Source organism: Centruroides vittatus, unplaced genomic scaffold (genome assembly GCF_030686945.1).
Source record: "Centruroides vittatus isolate TY-2023 unplaced genomic scaffold, ASM3068694v2 scaffold_2569, whole genome shotgun sequence".
In the NCBI taxonomy this organism is placed as follows: domain Eukaryota; kingdom Metazoa; phylum Arthropoda; class Arachnida; order Scorpiones; family Buthidae; genus Centruroides; species Centruroides vittatus.
In genome coordinates, this window is record NW_027122690.1 from 1,895,821 (window position 1) to 1,918,863 (window position 23,043).

Below are 23,043 nucleotides of genomic sequence, written 5' to 3' on the forward strand. Positions count from 1 at the left end.
ATGTAACTATACAAAAATGTTAAAATCTAACCCAACGTTACATTAAAAGTCACATATATTCAATAAAAATTTAAAAATTGGCCAGACACTTTCGAATTTCGTGCTATAATTTAAAATAACTTTATAATTTCTTGTTCGTGTTTTGTCTACATCTTAATTACATACACTCTGTTGCAAAAAAATCGACGTGCCATATTAATTTAAATTCTGCATGTGAAATGTTTGTGGAAGAAAATTCTTTACGATATTAGAGCACAAGGATATATCATTAAACAACAGTTACAAGTCAGATAATGGCAAACCCAGTCTGGCAATGATTAATGCCAGAAATTACACTAGAAATTTAAATTTAATTACACTATTAAGGATACAGTAGGGTAGCGGGTGACGAGGGATGGGGCCCGATATATTCGGACGAAATACCCCCGAAAAATTCCTAGGGATTTTTTGATCCAACCAGATTCGATTCCGGATCCCCCAGAGCGGCAGGCTGCTATCTTGACCCATACGTCAATGCATCGCTGTTTATACAATTTCATTTAATTAATCATTATTAGGATTAATAATGATTAATTTGTTTTTTGGAATCGATAAATCTTTATAATCAAGTCTCGAATTTAATTATTTATTTTTTCGTTTTAGAATAAACAACATCAATACGAATATTCTAAATAATAAGTATTTTTTTAAGAAGCTCCGTATATGTTTAATGCAGATTGTTAGGCTATAAATAGTCTTTTTTCGAATTTCATTTTTTTAAAATATTATTTTTACGATTAAAATTAAAGAATTCGCGACACCCTTTCGTTTTATTCCGACATTAGTTTCTCCGAATGTCCCTAGATGACGCCTCCCGGTTCCAAATTAAAATTAAGCGATTCCTTTTTACTTTTATTCAGATATAAAAGATCGAAAAATATAAACGCGAAAAAAAATTTATTCGACAAACAACGCATATATTTTTATACTTAGTCATTTCTATAAATATTAATTAATAAAGTATATATCACGTATTGCGTCAAAGATAAAATTTAAACCGGAAATTAGATGGCGCTGCGAACGCTTAGCATGGCCTGAAAGTTGAGAAGGTTGTTTGGAAAATGTTCCATTCATATAGTCGAATTTTCGTTAAGATTCGGTAAGATAATAGAAAATAACTCGGGATATGTTATTTATATCTTCCAGTAATGCCTTATTTAAGGTTTTAATATCGTGATGGATCATCCAAGCGCTATCTTCTAAACCAGATCCTTGTATGGAGGTGCAGAGCCTTCTTCTCAACCAGGGATTTCGAGGGGTAGGTTCTTTTCCTCCGCATTATCTTTAATCTCCCCCCGAATAACTTCGATATCTGTGAAAGAAATGATCCTTAAAACATCTATCCTTCATCTTTGATTAAAATTAATATGAAAAACACTATCTTTTGTTATGTTTATCCTACTAACTTTACCAATTTTGCAATTTTTTAATCAGTTTTTCTCAGATTATAATGTGCAAACATGGTTTATTACGCAGTAAATATTCAATTATCCAACGAAATTTTTAAGTGAAAGCAATTTTGACCGAAATATAAATTATACACTTGTCAAAAGATTAAAATTTGAACATTCGATGGCCTTGATAGAGATACATTAAGTAATCTGTTTTGTTCAAGGTAAAATTATTGCGGTATGTAATTTAAAATGATTACGTAACGACGAATGAAAGGAGTTTTACGTAGAACTTTCGACGTAAGAGCCGCGTACGTTCCGAGCTTTCCAGCATTTAAGTTTTATTAACCTATTATGGGTTAATTTAAACTTGTTAAAGGTTAAAACTAATTAACCTATTAAATTCTGGAAAGTACGTACACGGATCTTAATTTGTATCGCAAGTTCTACGTAAAATTCCTTCTATCTTTAAGTTTTATTAACCTTTAATATCTTGCAAAAAACTTGTAAAATATAATTATTTTTTAGTATGTTGTTATAATGATATGCTAAAATATATCTTTAATTCCTAGATATTTCTAATTTTACTAATATTTATTGGGGTAAATGAATTGAGATGTGCAAGATTATAAATATTAAAATGTTATTTTATAGGTAAAAAAAATAAATTGCGAAATGTTTTTCCATGTAGATAATATGTTATTGTTGTAAAATAGTTTTGAAACATATTAGCCTTAATTGACTGTGTGACAAATTTACAAAATCAACATCACTTGTTCGCAATAATACAGTACGGTTGTCGATTTTAAGAATTAATTATATTTAGTAAGTATTTTAAATATAAAATAATTTAGATCAGAGATTTATTTATGAATTGTTAAGTAAACATTGAACTATTGAACTATTTATTATAGATGTGTTCTAGTTTTACATTTTTTTCCTAATTTTTAATATATGATATATACTTTTTGAGTTTTATAAAATGACGACTAAATTTTCTATATAAATACTATAATGTATGCTTCTTTCATTTAAAGGAAATAAATATATCAATAATGTAATTTGCATTTTAATTGTTTTGATACAATTAAATTAACATTTAATATCATGTAATTACTGTAAAGTATAATTTTTTACAGTATATAATTCAAATAAGAGGGTTTTACATAAAATTCAGTTAAACAGTATACAACTATACATGTAGCAGTGTCACAATATTTTATCTTAAATCCTGTAATTTTTGAACAGAGGCAACAAAATGTTTTTGAAATTGTATTGTAATTTATTTCTTTCAATTATCTTATGTGAAATAATAAGTTGAAAGAAAAAATATAAATGTAAAAGATAGTTCTACATTAATTGTCAGAGTTAAGTGAATCTTTATAAACTCATTAATTATTGTAGATAGTAGCTACCAAATCTCCTAATATGCATTTTTGTATATACTTCAATCCATACCATGCTTTTGCTTATTCCTTCTTTGCTCTATCTTATCTACCATTGCTCTTAGTAATGCAATTGTACACTAAGGATTTTTTTGACTAATCAGCTGATAGCTATCTGATGAGTCAAAAAACATGTATGATGAGCTTAGCTTATTCTGTAGATTAATGGCAAGAATAAGCTATGCTCATCAAGATTTATCCTGTAGTTTATACAGTAATTTGGGCAACAGACCTTTAATTAATTTAAGCTTTTTAATGTTTAATATTATTTTAGAAATCTATTCTATTGTTTTCGGCATAAAATTGATACAGAAAAAATATTAAAATTTTATTGCAACATTACACGAATGATTTCATCTTGACAGGATTGCCCAATCCAAAAAGTCAGTCCAAAGTTATATAACAAGACAAAATGATTCAATGTACAAAATAAGCATTGATTAAGTAGAATAATAAAAATTCATTAGGTTCTATTTTTATTGAATAATTATTTTTAAGGAAAATTTCTTGATTTTAAATGTATAGTATAGTATTTTTTATTCTTTAACTGAACACTTAATGTATCTGATACTTGACGTATTTATATATTGTAAAGAATATATTTAAGGTGTAGATGAAATAGGTGGATACTCTATTTTTGTGAATATAACATGTGGGTTATCTGTGTTTAAAAGACAGTTTGAAGGGGGGGTGAGTAATATGCCAATTATAAATCACAAGTACAAACTTGTGCCCATGGAGCATTGGCTACTTCCATAGGCATGGGATATATTGGGGGTGGGTTTAATAGATTATGCAAAACTTTTATTTTTGTTAAAGCAATTTTCTGCAGATTATGCACATAAAAATATGATGATTTAATACAAAATAGTTGCAGTCAATTTGATTTGAAATAGTTTTTAAACAAATTTGTGATTTGTAATATTTTATTCAATAAAATGTTTTGTCAATATTTGCTATTGAAAAACAAATACTTTAAAAACTTTAGATAGCACCATATGTGAAATTTAAAAAGAATATATCGGTAGTCTAAATGATGATTCATCCAAGTATCAAATTTATATGATGTAAGATGACTTGAAATTTCTAAGTCAATCAAAATTTATAATGTGTATTGATTAATATAAACTTTTTACTCATTCCAGATTTATTTTTATGATTCTAATTATATTATTTCTTTAAAAAAATACCAGATATTTTGCACTATAGGCATTACAAGTAAAACTAATTTATCCAGTAGCTATGTGCTAAACTATATTTAGTAAGTGTGTATTTTGGTTTAATTTCAATATACCAGTAAGAACTTAAAATGCAATCGTTTTATTAAATATTTTTCTCGATTTCTTTTATTTGTTCTAAATTACAAAAATGAATTTGATTATTAAGAATTACTTAATTAGAAATTTAATATTCTGTTATATAACATCATATTAATCAACATTTTATAGAATTTTAATATGCAAAAGATATTAATTTAACTCGTATTAACCAATAATTAGTTCAGTTTAATATTAATAAATTTTTGCTGTGTATCTTAATTATTATCCATTTATTTAATTATTTTTTGTAATTTATGTTTGATAATTATTTATGAAAAACAGTAATTTTTAAATACAGAATACTGGAGAACTACAAATTATTTACTTTAAAATATGATAAAGTGTATGATCTGCTTCTTTAATACTTTTGAGTAACGAGGGCCACAAATTTGCATTAAATATTAATAATAAGAGAATAGATTAGAAAACTTCATTAAATTCTGAATACTAAATATAGAGCTGTGTGTTCTCAATGTTTAAAAATAATTTGCTTGAAAGTTATTTAAAGCAAAAATAGATTTTAGAATTTAAAATGAATATATATATGTATTTTTAATTTATTAAAAAATTATTTGTTTAAATATTAATATTACAAGTAAAAAAAATGTTTTTCTTTAATTATACTTTATATTTTATGAATAAATTTTGATTTTTCAGATATTATGCTGTTCAAAGGAGAAAGCAGATTTATTGTTTACTGTGTGGTGTTACAACTTGTGGTTTACATATTCCATTTTTAATGGGTACAAAAGATATTAGTTTTATGGCAGAAAATAATATAGCATCAATGAGTGAAAATAGTTGCATTTCTGGTGAAAGTGAATTTTCCTGGTTGGATGAATTTGGTCCAAAATTTGGTGTTAGTGCAAAGAATATTAAAATTTTACATGAACCATCACAATTTTTTCAAAATTTAAAAGTTTGTATGCATATTTAAATAATGTAAAATTAAAATTTGTGATTCGTTTCTCATGTTGATTATTTTTCGACAATTTATTTTCCGTTAAAAAATCGACTCGCGCTAAATTCGGGGTTTAAGTAATGGAATGTAATATAAACAAGGACATTTTCCTACAGAGATTGAAACGCGACTGAACGTCAGACCTAGCTCGACCGACCACTTCAAAACAACCATGTGATCTAGTTAGTAGGCCTGCGCTTTTGTTTGCATAGCGCTACTATAGTAAGGCTATGTCTCCGCTTGTTTGAAGTTCATTAGTCACGTGATTTTTCGACCGCCTTTTAGTCACGTGGGCTCTCACAGACGCCATTTTTTATCTTAAAATTGTGAAATTTTTGGCTTCGCTCGAAAAATTATTATTACATCTTTCTTTTCTTTATTTTCTCTACTTTTAAACAATGTAAAATATTTCTATATTGACAAAAATGCTTTATTTGTGTCGAATTTAATGTAATTTGATACGTAAAACGCAAAAAATAAACATATCAAATTTCAACTCGCTGTAATTTATCTCATGTTTCACCGATTGCCATCGGGTTTGTTTGTAAATGGGGAAGAAATATGACTCATTCAAGTTAAGTCAGTAGAAATTTCGTACTACTGCGAGAAAATTTGTCAATAGACCCGCTTTACCCCCTAACGCGAAAGTCAATAATGAATAACGGAAGTCAATGAGTTATCATTCTGAAAACAGTTCAGATTCTGAATAAGCATTTCCGTTTTTTGTTGTTACTTACGTAATATTAATTTTGTTTTACATTACTTAATTTTATTGACATGAATGTAACCTGTGTTATTAGCTATAAATACCTAAATAAATGCTTATCTGATTGAATTTTACTTTCTTTGAATTCTTTTATGAGTATTATTTTTTTTTCTAAATATCTTTATGAAAATTTTGGAGTCGCGTTAAATTCGGGGTCGCGTTATATTCGGGCTAATACGGTAATGTAAAATTAAAATTTGTGATTCGTTTCTCATGTTGATTATTTTTCTTTTAAGGATTATACTCTGAAAGCTACAAAAAGAATTACACTTGCTTCATTATATATTGGTACAGGCCCACTTGAAGAAGAATTAGTAAGTAGAATTTAATTTCTTTACTTACATATGTTACTGAGAGTATTAAATAAAATAAAATAAAGTAAAATTTCAATTTCAACAATTTATACATCTCAAATTACTAAATTTTTTTATAATTTGGTAAAGTACTATTAGGATATGATTTCAATGCACACAAAAATTTTATTGATGAGATGAGTTAGTTTAAATGTTAAATTATATAACAGTGATGGCAAATTTAAAAATTTCATGTAATTAAGCTTTGCAATACACTCGTATCCTGCTTAAAGTGCCCTGCTGTGCTATTTTATTATTGGCACTTTAGCACTTTGTATACCACATCACTCATTTGATAAGTTCATTCAATAGTTTGTGGTAATTTGTCTGATTCAGTTAGCTTTTGTGTATATTTTGTCATATATTTTTAGGCATTCTAATCCATAATACTATGAGCAAGTACATTGGTGTGCAAAACTTAAGCAACGATTGTTTTTTAACTCTGCAAGAAATCACCTGGGAGATATGAAATTCAGAATACAGAGAGAGTATACTTAAAGGATGAAGAAATCATACTAGTGCAAAAATGAATAGAACACATACAGTAAGGAATCAAACAAAAAAAGCTTTATTGAAAGAGTAGCATTGGTACATGAAAGACTACATACTCTCACATCACCTGTGATGTCTTCTTCCTGATATTTGCATATAAATCACCTTTCTACTGAATTGGGTGTTCATTGTACTGATCACAACAAACCCTTTTCTACAATTTCATGGCTGTCTGCTTACAAATTACATCATTGCTTAAGTTTTGCATGCCAGTGTATATATAAAAAGATTTTTGTTTTTTTTAAACTATAGATATACATAAAGTCATATAAATTCTATATTATTAACAAATTATAATAACATTCTTTATCCGTTCTCTGTTTCAAGAGAGGAGGAACATTGTATTTTTGTTTTTTTTTATGTATTCATTATGAAGTAATCCTAATAACAAAATGTTTTTCTTTGCTAGTAGTAAGCATCATAGGTGAATCATTTTGATTGTTACTTCCATACAGTGCAATAATTTTCACTTCCCTGTGACCAGTTCAGTGCAATCATGATGTCATCATCTTCCCACCACTTGCTCCCATTTGCTTGCATCGGTGCAGTTGTACTGTACTTAATGAGAGTGAGAAACATCACCATCTATTCTCACCCCCTATTCTTGCTTGCTCACATCTGGATAGTCGTACCCTATGAGTTAGGGTGCATCTACACATTTACTATTTGCTGAATGTAGAATATTTGCTTTTTGCCAAATGTTGCCAAAGTGTTTGTCAGTCATCGAGCACACATGTACACACATTTAATTATTTGTCAAGCATTAGTTCAGAAATGAAGAATGTTCATCCAAGATCTAGAAAATGGACAATTCTCAAACAATAATTTATAGTTATGAGTAGTTCAATCTTTTAATGAAAACAAAAGTCTAAAAGAGGAAGGTAGTGGGTGATATTACTTCACCAAAGCAGAAAAGTGTGAATGTGAAAAAGAAAGGAATTTTAAAAAAAGCAACACAATAAAATCAAAAGCAAAAAGACCAGAAAAACTATGTAGAAAAAAAATGAAATATTTAAACTACAAATCAAATCAAAAAATAAACTAAATTCAGAAATGAAAGACTAGATCTAGTTTAAAAAAAATAAAAAACTAAAATGAAAACTCTGATGACTAAATCAACACATTTGCTATTTGCCGAATGCAAGTAGTGTGGATGTACTGTACAACATGAATATGTAGAGGTAAATATTTTTCTGCTTTGATTCAGCACTATTTACCAACAAGAGCCAGGAGACTGTGAATACTGAATATTGATCACAAGTAAACCATCCACACTACTTGGTATTTATTGAATGTTTGCTTGGCTTTTGGAAAATAGTGAATGTGTGGATGTGTTCTTAGCAAATTTAGTTAGTTGTTCAATATGAAAATCAGGATTATTGAAACCACATAGTTATTTATTAAAAGTTTAGATATAAGCCTGCACAAAGTTACCAATTTTTGAGTAACTAAATTCTTAAAAGCTAATGCTTTTTAGAATTTTTTTATTATTTTTATTAAATTTATAGTAAATAATCTATCTTTTGTAATTTGTTGTTTAAAAATGAAATTCTATGAATTTATATCATTAATGAATCTCTTAAAATTCTTCAATATTTTTGTTCTAAAATCTAAAATATACACCATTTACTAAATTTTATAATTTATACAGAAAAACCTTAAATATTAATGACTATGTCTGAAGCTGTTTATCCCCATTGAAGAGTTCAACACACTTGAAATTATACATATTGCTTGTAACTTTTACAGTGAATGTCTTAGAAAAATTCCAATATCTCAAAGTCAAAAATTTAGCTATATTGACTCTATGTAGTAAAGACAATGGATTTGCCAGTCCTAAACCATGCAGACAGTTTATAGAATATAACACCATCTATTGTTGATTTATAATAATCAAATATATTATTAAAAGTATAATTTTTTTTGTTGGTTATACTGTTTAAATCTCAATATCATAATTTCTCATAAATCTCAAATCAGAATATTACACAGATCACGTAATTTGTTTTCCATCATGGTGGAGAATTGTGAAGCATGTAATAAAACAAATAGGCCTAAGATAAAAAAAAAAAGAGATGATCACTAAAGATATTGATTTTTGAAAATGAGGTGTGAAAACACATTCAAAGATCATAGGTTTTCTTCTTAACTTCAATTCAGTTTTTCTACAGCATATATAAATATATGTTTTTTTAATACTTGGGCAAAGAATTGGACACCTGCTAGTACAGTAGAGCATCGATTATCCGACTTAATTAGGGACTGAAAAGTCGGATAACCGAAAAGTATGAAAAAATACATTATTAGTATAGTGTATTAGGCCTGGTTTAAATACTAGCCTCCCTTTCATGGTCGAGCCAGTGCTGCCAGCTAAAACATGCAAAAATTTAACAAAAATAATATTAAAGTAGCCAAGACATAACCAAATATTGTAGCGCCACATCACTGGCGGACATTTGAATTTGCCGACTAGAACGCGGTCGGTTAATCGGGGGTCGGATAATCGATGCTTTACTGTATTAGTATAAATGTTCAATAAATCAAATAATATTCTTGGTGTAAAAATATTATTAAATTTTAAAAAATTAGAATCAACTATTTAAAAAAATTTTTGTGAACACTATAGTACTTGTATTAATACTTCAATATGAGGTGGTATCAAAAAGTTCCAGGACTGGTCCCATTACAAAAAAGTAATTACTTTATTTATATTTGGTTAGCATCAAGTACTCCCTTTGTACATTGATACACTGCTCCCAGTGCATCTGCCACTTTTGGAAAGCTCCCTGGAAATCTTTCTTCAAGGGTGTCAAGCACCTCCTGCGATCTGTGTTGGATCCCTTACATGATTTCAAAACAGCCATCTTTCAGTTTCATTTTCATTTTTTGGAACAGGAAGAAATCACAGGGAGCCAAATAAGGCAGATGAAGAAAAGTTGTGACGTTGTTACAGGCAGTCTGTGAGTGTGTGCATTGTTATGATGAAGGACCCAGTTGTGTTGGCTCCAGAGGCTGAGATCTCTTTTGCTGAATGTTTTCCTTCAGTTACCTTAGAACATTGTAGTAGAACTTGGTGTTGACAGTCCTGCCCTCAAGGACGAATTCATAGTCACAACCCCACAAATGTCAAAAAAAAATGATCAAGTTTTTGGTTGTGCTCCTGATCTGCCTCGCCTTCTTTGGTTGTGGAGATGTTAGGTTCTTCCACTATGATGACTGTTGTTTAGTCTCTGGGTTGTAATCATAGACCCATGTCTCATCCTCAGTGATGATCATCGGCAAGAGGTTTGGTCATCCACGACCTGCTGACGAAGATCCTCACACACTTCAACACAGTGTGCCTTCTGTTCTGGTGTTCTGGTGTCAGAAGCCTGGGCACAAACTTTGCAGAGACACAGTGCATGTTTAACTCCTTCATCAGGATCACATAGACTGTCCCGTATGACACATTGATGATGGCAGCAATGTCCGCAATAATTCTCTGATGATCCTCATGCACAAGTTGTCTAATTTTTTCCACATTTTTGGGGGTTGTGCTCATGAATGATTGACCTGATCTGTTGTCTTCCAGTGATGTTTTGCTATCCTTGAAACATGTATGCCACTCAAAACATTTTGTTCTACTCATTGCAGCATCCCCATAAGCCTGCCAAATCATTTTGAAGGTCTCCTTTCCAGTTTTGCTGAGTTTAGCACAGAATTTGATGTTAGTTCTCTGTTCGATTTTGATGTCAATACTGAAATCGCAAATGGGCCCACGCATGTGGTCACTCAACTCCACTAGCACAAAAACCGTTATTTACAAAATGATATCACTCAGCATATTAATTCCCAATGGTCAGTACTCCCCACAGCTGCCAATACATCCTTGTGCTGTGCTCTGTTATCATGCTACAGGACCAGCCCTGGAACTTTTTGATACCACCTCGTATGCTACTTTGTTATTGCCAACATACAACAGCACAAAATGTAATTATTGTGTAATGAAAAGTACTGAATGAAATCTTTGATCATGTGGTTGACACATCATTTCCAAATTATAAAATATTGGTATAAGTTAAATTTATTATAAAAGTTAATTATAGAAAGTAAATGTGAAATGAAATAGTCTGATAATGTCTTATCATGAAAACAGATTTCATCAAGTTGATTATTGAAAACAATGAATGGGCAGATAGTTGAGATGGTAAAGGCATTAGCCTTCCACTCTGGGAAACCTGGGTTCAAGTTCAAGTCATGTATCTTGGAAATTTTTTGTGTGATCTTTCCCAGATAAGTTGGATGCTATCCATCTCTTACCACCTAGCCAGTTTTGGTCTGGCCAAACACATGATGAGTATTGGTACTTTATACCCACAAGACAGAGAGAGTTAAACTGAAAACAAAAAATTAATAAAATGTGCACTTTAAAAATATTTTAAACAGAATAAATAAATATTGTTTAATGGTAAATTTGAGATACAATCAGGAAAATTTTTTGAAACGAATTTTTAAATCTTATTTTTACTACAATAGACCTCCACTTTTACAATTTAATTGGATTCTGGAAAAACATTTCATCCTATTTGCTTAGTTTCATAAATTGAAATTATGTACTTGGAAATAGTTTTAGCACAGCAGAGACTGTATGAAATTCCATCTCAGCATTTCATACGGTCATAATAGAAAAATTTATATCACTCATAAAGATGGAATTGGAAAGTGAAGATCTGTTGTATTAATTTTATAAAATTGTAAATAATTATAAATATCATTAAATATATATTTTTTTCATTTATATAGATATCTTGTCTACATTCGGCTTTAGAGAAATCTGATGGTAAAGTAAAAGCAAAAGTACTTGTTGATTTTACTCGAGGTTCTAGAGGACAAAAGAATACACGGACATTATTACTACCCTTACTTCGTGACTTTCCTTGTGATATAAATGTTGCTCTTTATCATACACCTTCTCTTAGAGGATGGATTAAGACACTTCTTCCTGAACGATGGAATGAAACTATCAGTTTAACACATCTAAAAGTTTACTTATTTGATAACACTATAATTTTAAGTGGGTAAGTCTTAGAATTTGAAACATTATGAATTCATGAATATAAATGAGGATTAACTTAAGCATAATATTTTGTAATTAGAAAAAATATTTCATTTTGCCATTTTTATCTTCAAGACTTAAACTCTTACTTTAAAATTGAAAAATAGTTACTGTATTTTTACTTCATTTAGTAATAGTTCAAGTTGTGTGTATGCACATGTGCATGAGCACCCATATATATATATATATATATATATATATATATATATATATATACAGTATAACCTCTGAATAGCAGACACTGTCAGGACCAAGAAGTTTGTCTGCTATTCAGAGATACTGTACATGCCAGTGGCCGTGTATTTTAACTTGGTCATTATAAAGTGAAGAATACAATGGATTACGAAAACATCAAATTTACATTAGGAATCTGAAAATACCAGAAAGTATATGTAGTATATATAATTAAAATATATATACAATATATATCTATATCTTGGTGCCAAATTTTTTTAAAATCTATATTCCAGTTAACAAAAAGTAAATTTGAATGCACCCTTTTATTTATTGGAGAGAAACAAGAGTTTAAAAGAAGTCATTTACAATAAAAATTTATATTTAAAATGAAATCTCCTATGATCAAGTATAATAATAAAAATGTCATTGGAATTGTCTTAGAAATTTATTGTGCACAAAATATATTTGTAATCAATAAATTATATATGATAAGATTCTTTCAACCATAATTTTTGAAAAAAATGTGTATTTAATTTTGTTAATCTCTGTTTATAATTTGCTGATGGCTAAATATTTTGATTTTGTATAATATATTTTTACATGTTTTGTTTTATATATTTTTTCCAGGGCCAATCTTAGTGATCAATATTTTACCAATCGCCAAGATCGATACATAATATTTGAAAACTGCCCACATTTGGCCGATTATTTTGATAATCTTGTTAACACAGTCAGCACATTCTCTTTTCAGTTAAGGCAAGATAATAGCATTGTATTACATCAAAATTGGTCTATTCACCCTTATGAAGGTAAATTATCATTTAAGTTACATGTTGTTAATGAAAACAAATCATTTTATATTGTAAATATTCAAAGTTGTTAAAAATTAATTGTGTAATCTAAATACAAAATAAAAAAATGTGAATGAATATTTAATATATTTTAAATAATATTAACTAAATCTAATTTTAAATTTAATAGCAATTATAATTTATACTGAAATTTTATATGTATGAAGAGAACATGCTATATATTACAGAATCTCTGTTTTTACATTTAGTAATGCTATAAATATTTAATTTCTATTACTTTTTTTAAAGATACAATAAACATTTCAGATTAATGCATATTTTTAAATGCTTTTTTCTATCATTTTGTAATGAAAAAGATTAGCATGCAATAGTTGTGATTATAACCTATATACATAATTTCATGTTTTATTTACTTTCAAGCATTTTTTTTTTTACAATCTTTGATTTGATTTGGTCAAAATGTATCAGAATAATAATTATTTTGATATTAGCGAGGTTGAGGCTGAAGTTTTAAATGCGAAAACATGTATGTTGGACATTCCGCGCCACTTTCCTGTAAGCCTAGAAGTTCGACAATGGTGTTTGGAAAGTCAGTGGAATCATGCTCGACATTCGAAACACCATTGTCAAACTTCTAGGCCTACAGGAAAGCAGTGCTGAAAGTCTGATGTAACATTTTCACATTTAAAACTGTGGCCTCAACCTCATTATTATAGTCAAATCTGATTAATTTAAATGTTTGCATACTTAGGAGTTAGTATATCTCATACTTTGAAAATGAAACTTGAGAAAATTGCATGTGGTTTTATAGTGTTTGCATGTTTTTGGAAATTCCCAAAATGCATACATTCTACAAACTTTTGGGGTGTAAATAAAATTATGCTTTACAGTTTGTGATGCTTGCATCTAGATAATAGAGTTGCATTTACAATGTTTTTATGATTTCTAAAAGTAAAATGTGCACAAGTTTAGCATTAAAAGTTAATACTATTGTTGTTAAAAAGTTAAAGTAATTAAAAAAGCAGAAAGAAAGCAAAGAAGAAACAATACAGAATATTGTCAAACACTAGAAATTTGAAGAAAACTAGTTTAATTTTCAAAAAACAGATGATTAGAATTTTTGATGATTGAACTTTTCTTGGTTTCTTCTGGAGTTTGAATTGAAAATAGTCAATTGTATTTTGATGGTGTAACTTAATATTTATTTGAGCGCCTTAGAATTCATTGGGTCTTCACTAGTCAGTTTTTGTTGAATTGAATATTAAAGTTGTTAAATATTTTAAAATTTGTTTTTTTTTTTATATATATATATTATTTAACTGTATTTCTGACAAATTATTAAATTACGGAATTGAAGACTAAATACAAAAACATTTTGAAGTCTTTGAATATTCATTTACCATTGGAACACAACACTACCAGAATTGACCATCCTTTATGGGCTATTCTTTGTATTTGGTCTTCAGTTTTTTCCAATACATTACAGTCTAGAATTTTCTGATTTTTGTTTTTACAAAAAAAAAATTTTACATGCCAGAGAGACTTTAAAAAATTTGTACATGTTTGGCAGAGAAGATCCTAAAAGTCTGCTTGTGAATGGATATTTAGAAGACTTCAAAATGTTTTTTGTATTTAATTTGTATTAGTCTTTAATTTTTCTATTACATTCAGTCGTGTATTTCTTTGTTTTATGAAGAAAAATTTTAATTTATACTAAAATAAACTGATAGAAATCATCTGTTATTTAATGTTATTTATTATGAATCAAACAAACTTTTCAAAATGTAACATAATAATGTTGCTTTTAAGTTAGTCACAAAGCATTAGATAGTAATATTGTGAATTGAGTCTAAGCAATTATAAAATTATTTAATTTTGAAAATTTTTAACAATTAGATGCTAAGTAAATTCAAAAAATTTTTCACGGAAGTTTATGTTAAGGCCTTGCACTACTAGAGAAAAGTAATTTGTTTAGAATAAGTTAATTTGTAAAATTCTTAATCATTTTTATTTTTCATTAAAATACATGTAAAAAATAGTATTGCAATTATAAATGTATACAATATTCAAATAAAACTAGCAATATTATGTAATTATATTTCCTGTTAATTAAACATTATTTAAGTCATTAATGAAGTTTATATTTCTTTTCTGTTATAGGTGATAAAGATCTTTTCATTGAAAAAGCAAGCCAGAAATTGGAAAAATTTACAACACCAAATTATAAGCCAAAACCTTTATTAGAATGTAATGGTGCTATAGGTGATACACCAAATGAAACATTTAAAGATCAAAGTGAAATTGATACTTGGATATATCCCCTGTTACAAATGCATCCTTTGAAAATAACTCAAGACGAGAATATAACACAATTGATATTAATGAAAGCCACTCCAAATTCTACTATTAAGTTAGCATCTGGTTACTTTAATTTGACTGATCAATACATGGATATCATTATTCAAGGTTCATTAGCTAATTATGATATTTTAATGGCATCACCTCAGGTATGTTTTTAGTTTTACTTTATATTCAATATATTTCATGTCTGTTTTAAATTGACTGACAAACATGAAATATATAGTTGTTTTGAAAGTAAATACTTGTACATTAATACAGTATTTAAACTGAAAGTTGTACAGATATTTGAATTTTTGATATATAAAATATTAAATATTTATAAACATTTAATATTTTGTATACCAAACATAAGAACTGGTTTTGCAGTAGAAAAATGTCTTGTTTTCAGACTAAACATCACTGCTATCTCCCTATATATTGATTGATTGATGAGGAATAAGCCTATTTAAAAGATTTGATATATATATATATATATATAACAAATCATTTCAAAATATTGTAGTATTATGAATATTTTACATGAATTCATTAATTATATTTGAATAAATTTATATAATATATTTGTTTAAAATAAAGATTGAATTATTTACATTAGACATTCTTTATATTGGCAAAACTCATATATTCCTGAATGAACTAGTTTACACTAATTTTAACAATTAGTTTACACTAATTGTTAAAATTTTTTAAAATTATGAATAATGTATTTTTATTATACTATACTCTGAAATAAGAAAAATTATCTAAGCTATATATAAATATAAAATACAGAGAATTTTTTTGATTGATCATTTATTTGTATTACAACAAAACAAAATACATGCCAGATAGATGGCTGTTATAAAGTGAAAAAAATGAAGCACTTCGTTCAATATAAAATCACACCTACAAACATAAACTTTTATTTATCAGGTATTGCTGAAAAGTTTAGATGAAATAATTCTTTGTAGAAAATTTTTACGAACATTTAAGAAGAATTTTAATTAATTACATTAAATACTTGGATGTAAATATATATGATAATAATAGATACATAAACATTTCAATTTTGTAATGTTAATTAAATAAAGGGTAATTATTCCAGTTACGATTTTTCTATTCAGATAATGATAGAACACTCCAGAAATGATCAGAGAAGGAAATAGTTATGAAAGCTAAAGATGGATTATAAAGACCAAATATGATAAACTCTACTTGGCTGATTTGAACATTTCATTTATTTAATTTAAATTTTATGATAGTCTAAAATATATAAATTGTAAAACCCTTTATAACAGTGTTTTTCTTTGCAGAAACTTTGATTTATTTCATACTAACGAATTAAAATCTTGCAACTATAAAATTGAGTATATAAATTGTTATAATTTAATGAAAAGCACATTAATTTATCATATGCTTTAAATACTGTATTTGGTTGTTGTTAATATTTAAATTTTTAGAATGCCATATGAAATGAATATAAAATTTGAAATATAAAATATTTCACTTTTAAAAATTGTTTTACATTACATTTTAAATATTGACAGTAAAGTAAAAAATTATAATGTATATGGAACATTATATATTTTGATATATCTCCTTTTAGGTAAATGGATTTTATGGGGCATCAGGTGTAGCTGGTTCTATTCCATCAGCATACACTTACATAGCAAAAAAATTTTATGAGAGATTACAAAGACAGAAAGAAGAAACAAGAATAAAATTAATGGAATACTACAAAGACAAATGGACTTTCCATGTAAAAGGATTATGGTATTATCTTCCCGGTGAAAAATTACCATCTCTATCTCTAATTGGATCACCAAATTTTGGTAATTTAAATTGAATTTATATTACTTTTCGAGAAAATTGTTTTATATATGTAAAATTTTATCATTTTTGCTTAAATTTTTCATATTTTAAATGTATGAATATACATAATTTATTTTCACAGGTTACAGATCTGTATATAGAGATTTAGAGGCTCAAGTAGCTATTGTTACAAACAATACTAAATTACAGGAAGAATTACATTTTGTAAGTAAATTTCAAACATCATAATTTATAACACAGGTACTCCTCACTTTACGACCTAGTTCCGTTCTGACAACTACGTCGCTAAGCGAGGAGCTTGTGCCAGGAATATAGGATCGTTGTAAAATTATACAAAAAGACTATTATAGTATGCTTAGTGTGCATGTCACTATTCGTCACTGATCGACACTCAAGCTGAGAAAGGGGATTCCCCGAATTGCAGGTCAAAACTCGATTGGTCGTTAAGCAGATAGGTCGTAAAGTGAGGAGTACCTGTATATTAATTAATGCAAAATCATATATTTCAAAATTATTTCTGATGCAGGAACAACAAAGATTGTATGACCTTTCAAAGACAGTTAATGAAGAAACATTTCAGCAAGCAGATAGATATGTGCCTCTTTGGACAAAATTAGTTACAATGGTTGTGAAAACATATTTTTAACATTAAGTTATTGTTTCGGAATGTTTTATGCATTAACATTAGAAAAATAATTTCAAAGAATCTTAAAATTCAAGTTTATCCATCTCTGTTTGAATTATTTGTCTTCCGTATTTGTTTCATGGAGTAATTTATTATGTATTTACATAAAGATATATGTATATTTGTTATTAAAGGAATTTTTTATATTCAGAAAACTTTTAAAAAGATTTTGTAAATAATATAGATTATTATTTTAAATGAAGAGATTTTATTTATCTGTCCGTAACTGTAAAATTTATCCATTTGGGATCATTACAGAAATATATTCACGATTTTATGCTGATTGACCAGCAGACAATCATACAAATAGAGATCATTCATGATATGATGTATATTTTATTTATGAATTGTTAAAAGTTGAGTCTGTTACATTTATATAAATCTATTGTATAATTCTGTTTTAAATGTTAAAATTTACATACCAGGCTGTCTAGAAAATAAGGTAACAAGATAATTCTTTTTTGTGATAAAAGTACATTCAAAACATAACCGAATCATCAGCTATTTATTAATGAAATATGTCAATGACTGATGCAAACTATGTACTATGCATTGAATGGTAAATTGAAGAGATGAGAGAGTATTTCCTTATTCATTTAGAAAACTGAGTTAGGATGATAATGGCTCTAGGCTATGCATTGTCTGTGATGCAAAATCATAAAAGTTCTCACAGGCTAATTTTGAATATCGACGATAGATTTTTCAATTACCAAAAAAATTTCTCAAGATCACATTGCATTTAAAAATTTTGCTTAGTTGTCTACACGAACACATTTTTGTAGATTATAATAATCACACTTTTAAAAATATTCTCGTACACTAAAATTTCAGATTCCTAACACAAAATTTTTCAAATTATATTGCTGTAGATACACAGGATCAATATACTCGTAATAGCATTGAGTATAATAACCTCGAAGATGAAAACCATTATCAAAGTAATATAAATCATATTTTGCACAATGCAATTTTTATCGTTGATTTCCTATAAGCACAGGCACAAGCTATTTTCTAGATTTTGTAATGCTACAGATAATTTCGCAATTAGTTTTTATGATATCTTGGTACCAATTTTCTAGATAGCTCTTACATTTACAAATTTTGATGTCTTTCTAATAAATGTGGATTGTTCAATTTAGTTAACAATTGTGAAGTGTCATTTTATCATATTTTGCATTTATAATTATATCGAATTAATTTTTAAGCACGAACAAAAAAGTTTTAAGTCGGCACTGTCCAGTTTGTTTCTTTAAGTATAGATTATATATATATTTATTATTATTAAACTTTTAAAGTAGCCAAAAGAAATTTTTGGCACTTTTTTTATTTTAACCAATACACAAACATGATATTACTTTCAACACAAGCCATTCCCGTAACTAGACATTTCTGCTTTGACAAGTGATATGGACACTAGCAGTCTTGAAAGTCAACTTTTGTGATGCCTTTTTAATGGCTCATTACTGCAGCTTTTGCATTTGGTCATTCCCCAGTTTATGTCTGACCAAGGACAATGTTTCCTCAATCTTGTTCCTAATAAAAGTGGAACATGCAATCTTTCCAACTTCTATCTGCAACAGAAGTGGAAGCTTCAGCAATGAGGCCCATAAAGGCCTTGCAAAAAAAAAATAACTTCCAGAAAACTGCTTTTACAAGAGGTACAGACGTGTATCTACAGAAAGAGCTTGTAGTGTAAGAGTTTGTGTGCTATGATAAAAACTGTGCCAAAAATTTGGTTCATTTTTGACTATTGTATAATACTATTAATGTGTCAAACTCTTATTAAAATAGAAACATTCACATAGTTTTTTATTGTTAAGAAAAAATGAAGATATTACAGTATTTATCAGATACAACTTTACACTAGGGAATTAAATTCACTGATGATGATAAATGCTAAATAAAGTCAAATTATTTATTGGGCCATAACAAGACAAATTTAATGATTAGATTAGATACAGCCAAATTGTTTTATATCATTAAATTAGTCTTGTTACAACCCGATAATCTAACAGTTAATTTGGTATTTGTAATTGAATCAGATTGATATACATATGTTTAAAGTTATACTTGTGTATAAATAAATGTAATTAAAATTTTATACATAAATATAAGTTTTTAATAACAGCTTATGGTTATTTTAACATTCTATCTGATTGGGAAAGTGAAAAGGATAAAATCAAAGTTTTATCAAAATTTATATATTTTTAATATAATTTTACGTAGTCCAACCAGACTGGTAAATACAAAAAGTTAAAAAAAATATTAAGAAAACTTAGGTCTAACTATGCATATGCGAATTTAGAGCGAGCGAGCAGTTGAGAGCGATTTAATTTTCGCATAGGAAAACCATGCACAAGCGAGAAATAACGCTGGCAAGAGCGAATTTCTGGTTCTCGCACACACGTGACAGGTTTTGATATTTATCGCGTCTCGCCACATATTCTCGCTCGCTCGCATCTGCATAGTCGTACCCTTCTTCTTAATATATTTTGATATGTTATATGTTATTAAAAGTCTGAAATTGATTTAGTCCCAATCATCAGTTGAACAATGCTGCTTTAAATAAATGCATTCATCTGACTTATTTAGTATTTTAACTTTTGAAACTAATTTTGAATGCATACTTTGGACATTTTGTGATAATTTTTTTGTAAAATTTATTTACACAATAAAATGAAAAATAAGTCAGGATTAGGATTTATTCAAAATTGATAATTTTAATAACAAAAATGTCATTTACGTAATATTTCGTAAATGTCGTCACTTATTGTTACATAATTGCTGAATTGTCTAGTAAATCACAATTAATACTGTAGTACTATACATTAAACGTGATGATCATAAAACATGACTATGTTTTACAATAATCATGTTCACAAGTATCTCATTTTCATCAATGATTTTTTTCTTTAAGACCGTGTAATTATATTTTTCTATAATTAATTTTCTGTCAAACTTATTAATTCAGATAATTTCAAATACAAGAATTAAATATCTAGCTTTTATTTTGAATCATTAAAATTTTCAGACGATTAAATTTTATATCCTATCCTATCAATACGAATAGTTTTCCAACATACCTTTCAAGCAATTAAATTTTAAAAAAATAATTTAAAATTAATATAATCATGAAAAATATTAATCTAATCTCACTTTTTGAAAAATCTTAAGTTTGTTTTCAAATTATACATACAAATATCTGATTGTTTACTAATTGTTAAATCACAGATTATTCCCTCAGTGTCAACAGATCAAAATTTCTTTACAAATACTAAAACAAAAGGCAAAAATCCAATGGGCAGCCAAATTAGTTAGATTTTGATTCAACAGAAAAATAATTAACAATTTGACAATTCATATTGATTTGAGATGCAATTTGCTCACGTCTCATTAGATCTTAATTTGTGTTAAAGATAGAGCATTTGACAATAAAATACTGTTATCAACAGATGTGACCTACTAATTGTAGATGTGTGAAAATCTTTTAATAATATAAACAAAAACATGCAAAATAATTTTAGATATATTCACATGAGCAGAGATAGAAGCTTTAGTGATGAGAGCTTGCAAGATCTGTTGAAAAGAATACATATTTGTTTAAATTTTAAATGCGTTCCAGTAAATGTGTTAAAAATTGGGATGGAACTAGACTCCACAAATACAAATAAAAACACCGTTTGAATATCAACCAGAGAAATCATCCCACCAAAAAAGGCCTGGGGAGAACATTGATATTAAATAATTCCAATGTAAACTTGTTTAAGGCCTGCTGGAATTATAGTGTACAGTGTTTAGGAACTTGTTTACCACTGTGATTTATACCAGCGTAAATGCTGTACTGTCAATATTTGAAACTCGGCATGCCAACCAACGATCGTAGCACGCACGACTGACTACATAAGTAGAATATTCTCTTCAATGACGGCATTAAAGTCGGGTCGATTTTTCCCTCCATATAGAAAAACTGGCTGCTGTTGTTGCATTTCAGTGTTAATTTATCGTAGATATTAATCTGCATAAATTATGTCATTTTATATTCACTTGATCCAAAATACATTACCCATTGAATTATCTTGACGGTATTTTCATATTTTGAAATTTTAATAAAAGTTTGAAGTAAAAATGATGCAAGTTTGATAACATTCTTGGTTCATTTCCAAATTTTGCTATGTGAAGTGACTCTCCAAGATGACTTTGTGGGAAATCGCTAGTCCCTCTAGCCCTTTTGCTCGCATCACCATACATTCTCTCGCCAATAGGTGGCACCATGAAGAACTTTTGCGAGGTGTAACTGTCATTAATGATCAGGGCCGGATTATCGAATAGGCAAAGTAGACAAATGTCTAGGGCCCATAATTCGGAGGGGCCCAGCTTCAGCGCAGAAGATTTCTGTGTTTCAAAACGAGTTAAAAATTATTTAAGAAATTCGACAGGACAGAAAAGGCTGTATTTAACAATGGTTAGTAAGCTGCGGTCGACCAGCCATTGCCTAAAAGAAAAAAAAAAAAGGTCAACAGCCACCCGTGCGTCAGATGTAATGTACACCACGAGATCTCTTACACCATCTAGAAATCTTCCTAGGGCCACCTCTCGTGGTAGTACTGATGTATGGTTATGATTTATTTTCTAAATCTAAACTTATATGTCGCGACATTGCATATTTGATATAGCGTTCAAGTTGCTCGAGTGCGAGATATTACAATTCAATAGTGTTTTATAAAGAGTTAAAAAGAATGACACCACGGTGTGACTTGGGGTGACACCACGATATCTGCACCGGGTGTCACCCATGCTACCTATGCTAATGTCACATTATATAAGATTTGTTTAGAAGCAACTTATTTAAATGGGGCCCCAATTTAAATTTTGTCTAGGGCCCGCTAGAGGCTTAATACGGCGCTATTAATGATTATAATGATTAAACAATCTATTTTGTCACAAACCTCGTAAACACTTCATAATTGTATCCAAAATACAGTATACAGCATGTAACGTATACTCAGATCTTAAAATTAGTGAGAAAAGTGAGGTTTTTATTAAAATAGTAGTGAATAGCGAGCAAATCCGAAAAATAGTGAGTTGCTAGAAGCCCTGCTGTCATATAAACTGATTTCTAGCTTTGGGGAAATTTTTCCTAGCTTAAAAGTTATAAGCTTGTGCTCGCCAGTAAATTCATGGAGTAACTAGAAATCTGATTTGATAAATAATAAACTGCATAAATCAGAACAGTTATTTCCAAAGATAAAGTTGAAATTCCTTGATGGAAGAATAA

The 23,043-nt window shown here is 28.2% G+C and overlaps 1 protein-coding gene across 5 annotated transcripts; it reads left to right on the forward strand.

Moving 5' to 3' along the window:
* The first annotated feature begins 1,051 nt into the window (after positions 1-1,051).
* On the forward strand, positions 1,052-18,906 carry PGS1 (Phosphatidylglycerophosphate synthase 1). Of its 5 annotated transcripts, none has more exons than XM_067285445.1 (10): positions 1,063-1,088; positions 1,186-1,297; positions 4,852-5,113; positions 6,158-6,235; positions 11,609-11,883; positions 12,726-12,907; positions 15,071-15,417; positions 16,857-17,082; positions 17,205-17,287; positions 17,610-18,906. In XM_067285445.1, exons 3-10 carry the CDS (start codon positions 4,934-4,936, stop codon positions 17,727-17,729), a joined length of 1,491 nt encoding a protein of 496 aa, XP_067141546.1. In that variant the 5' UTR covers positions 1,063-1,088; positions 1,186-1,297; positions 4,852-4,933; the 3' UTR covers positions 17,730-18,906. The 5 variants fall into 5 exon arrangements, with proteins under 5 accessions (XP_067141544.1, XP_067141545.1, XP_067141546.1 ...); XM_067285446.1 differs by having other exon boundaries at positions 1,084-1,138; positions 1,202-1,297; XM_067285443.1 differs by lacking the exon at positions 1,186-1,297 and having other exon boundaries at positions 1,052-1,138.
* The last annotated feature ends 4,137 nt before the right edge of the window (positions 18,907-23,043 follow it).

Bases quoted from the DNA above. Each gene is read 5' to 3' on its own strand.
- PGS1 (XM_067285443.1), top strand. From the start codon at position 1,101: ATGTTCCATTCATATAGTCGAATTTTCGTTAAGATTCG. The intron at 1,139-4,851 runs GTAAGATAATAG...TTGATTTTTCAG, and splicing joins CGAATTTTCGTTAAGATTCG to ATATTATGCTGTTCAAAGGA. The intron at 12,908-15,070 runs GTAAATTATCAT...TTTCTGTTATAG, and splicing joins GTCTATTCACCCTTATGAAG to GTGATAAAGATCTTTTCATT.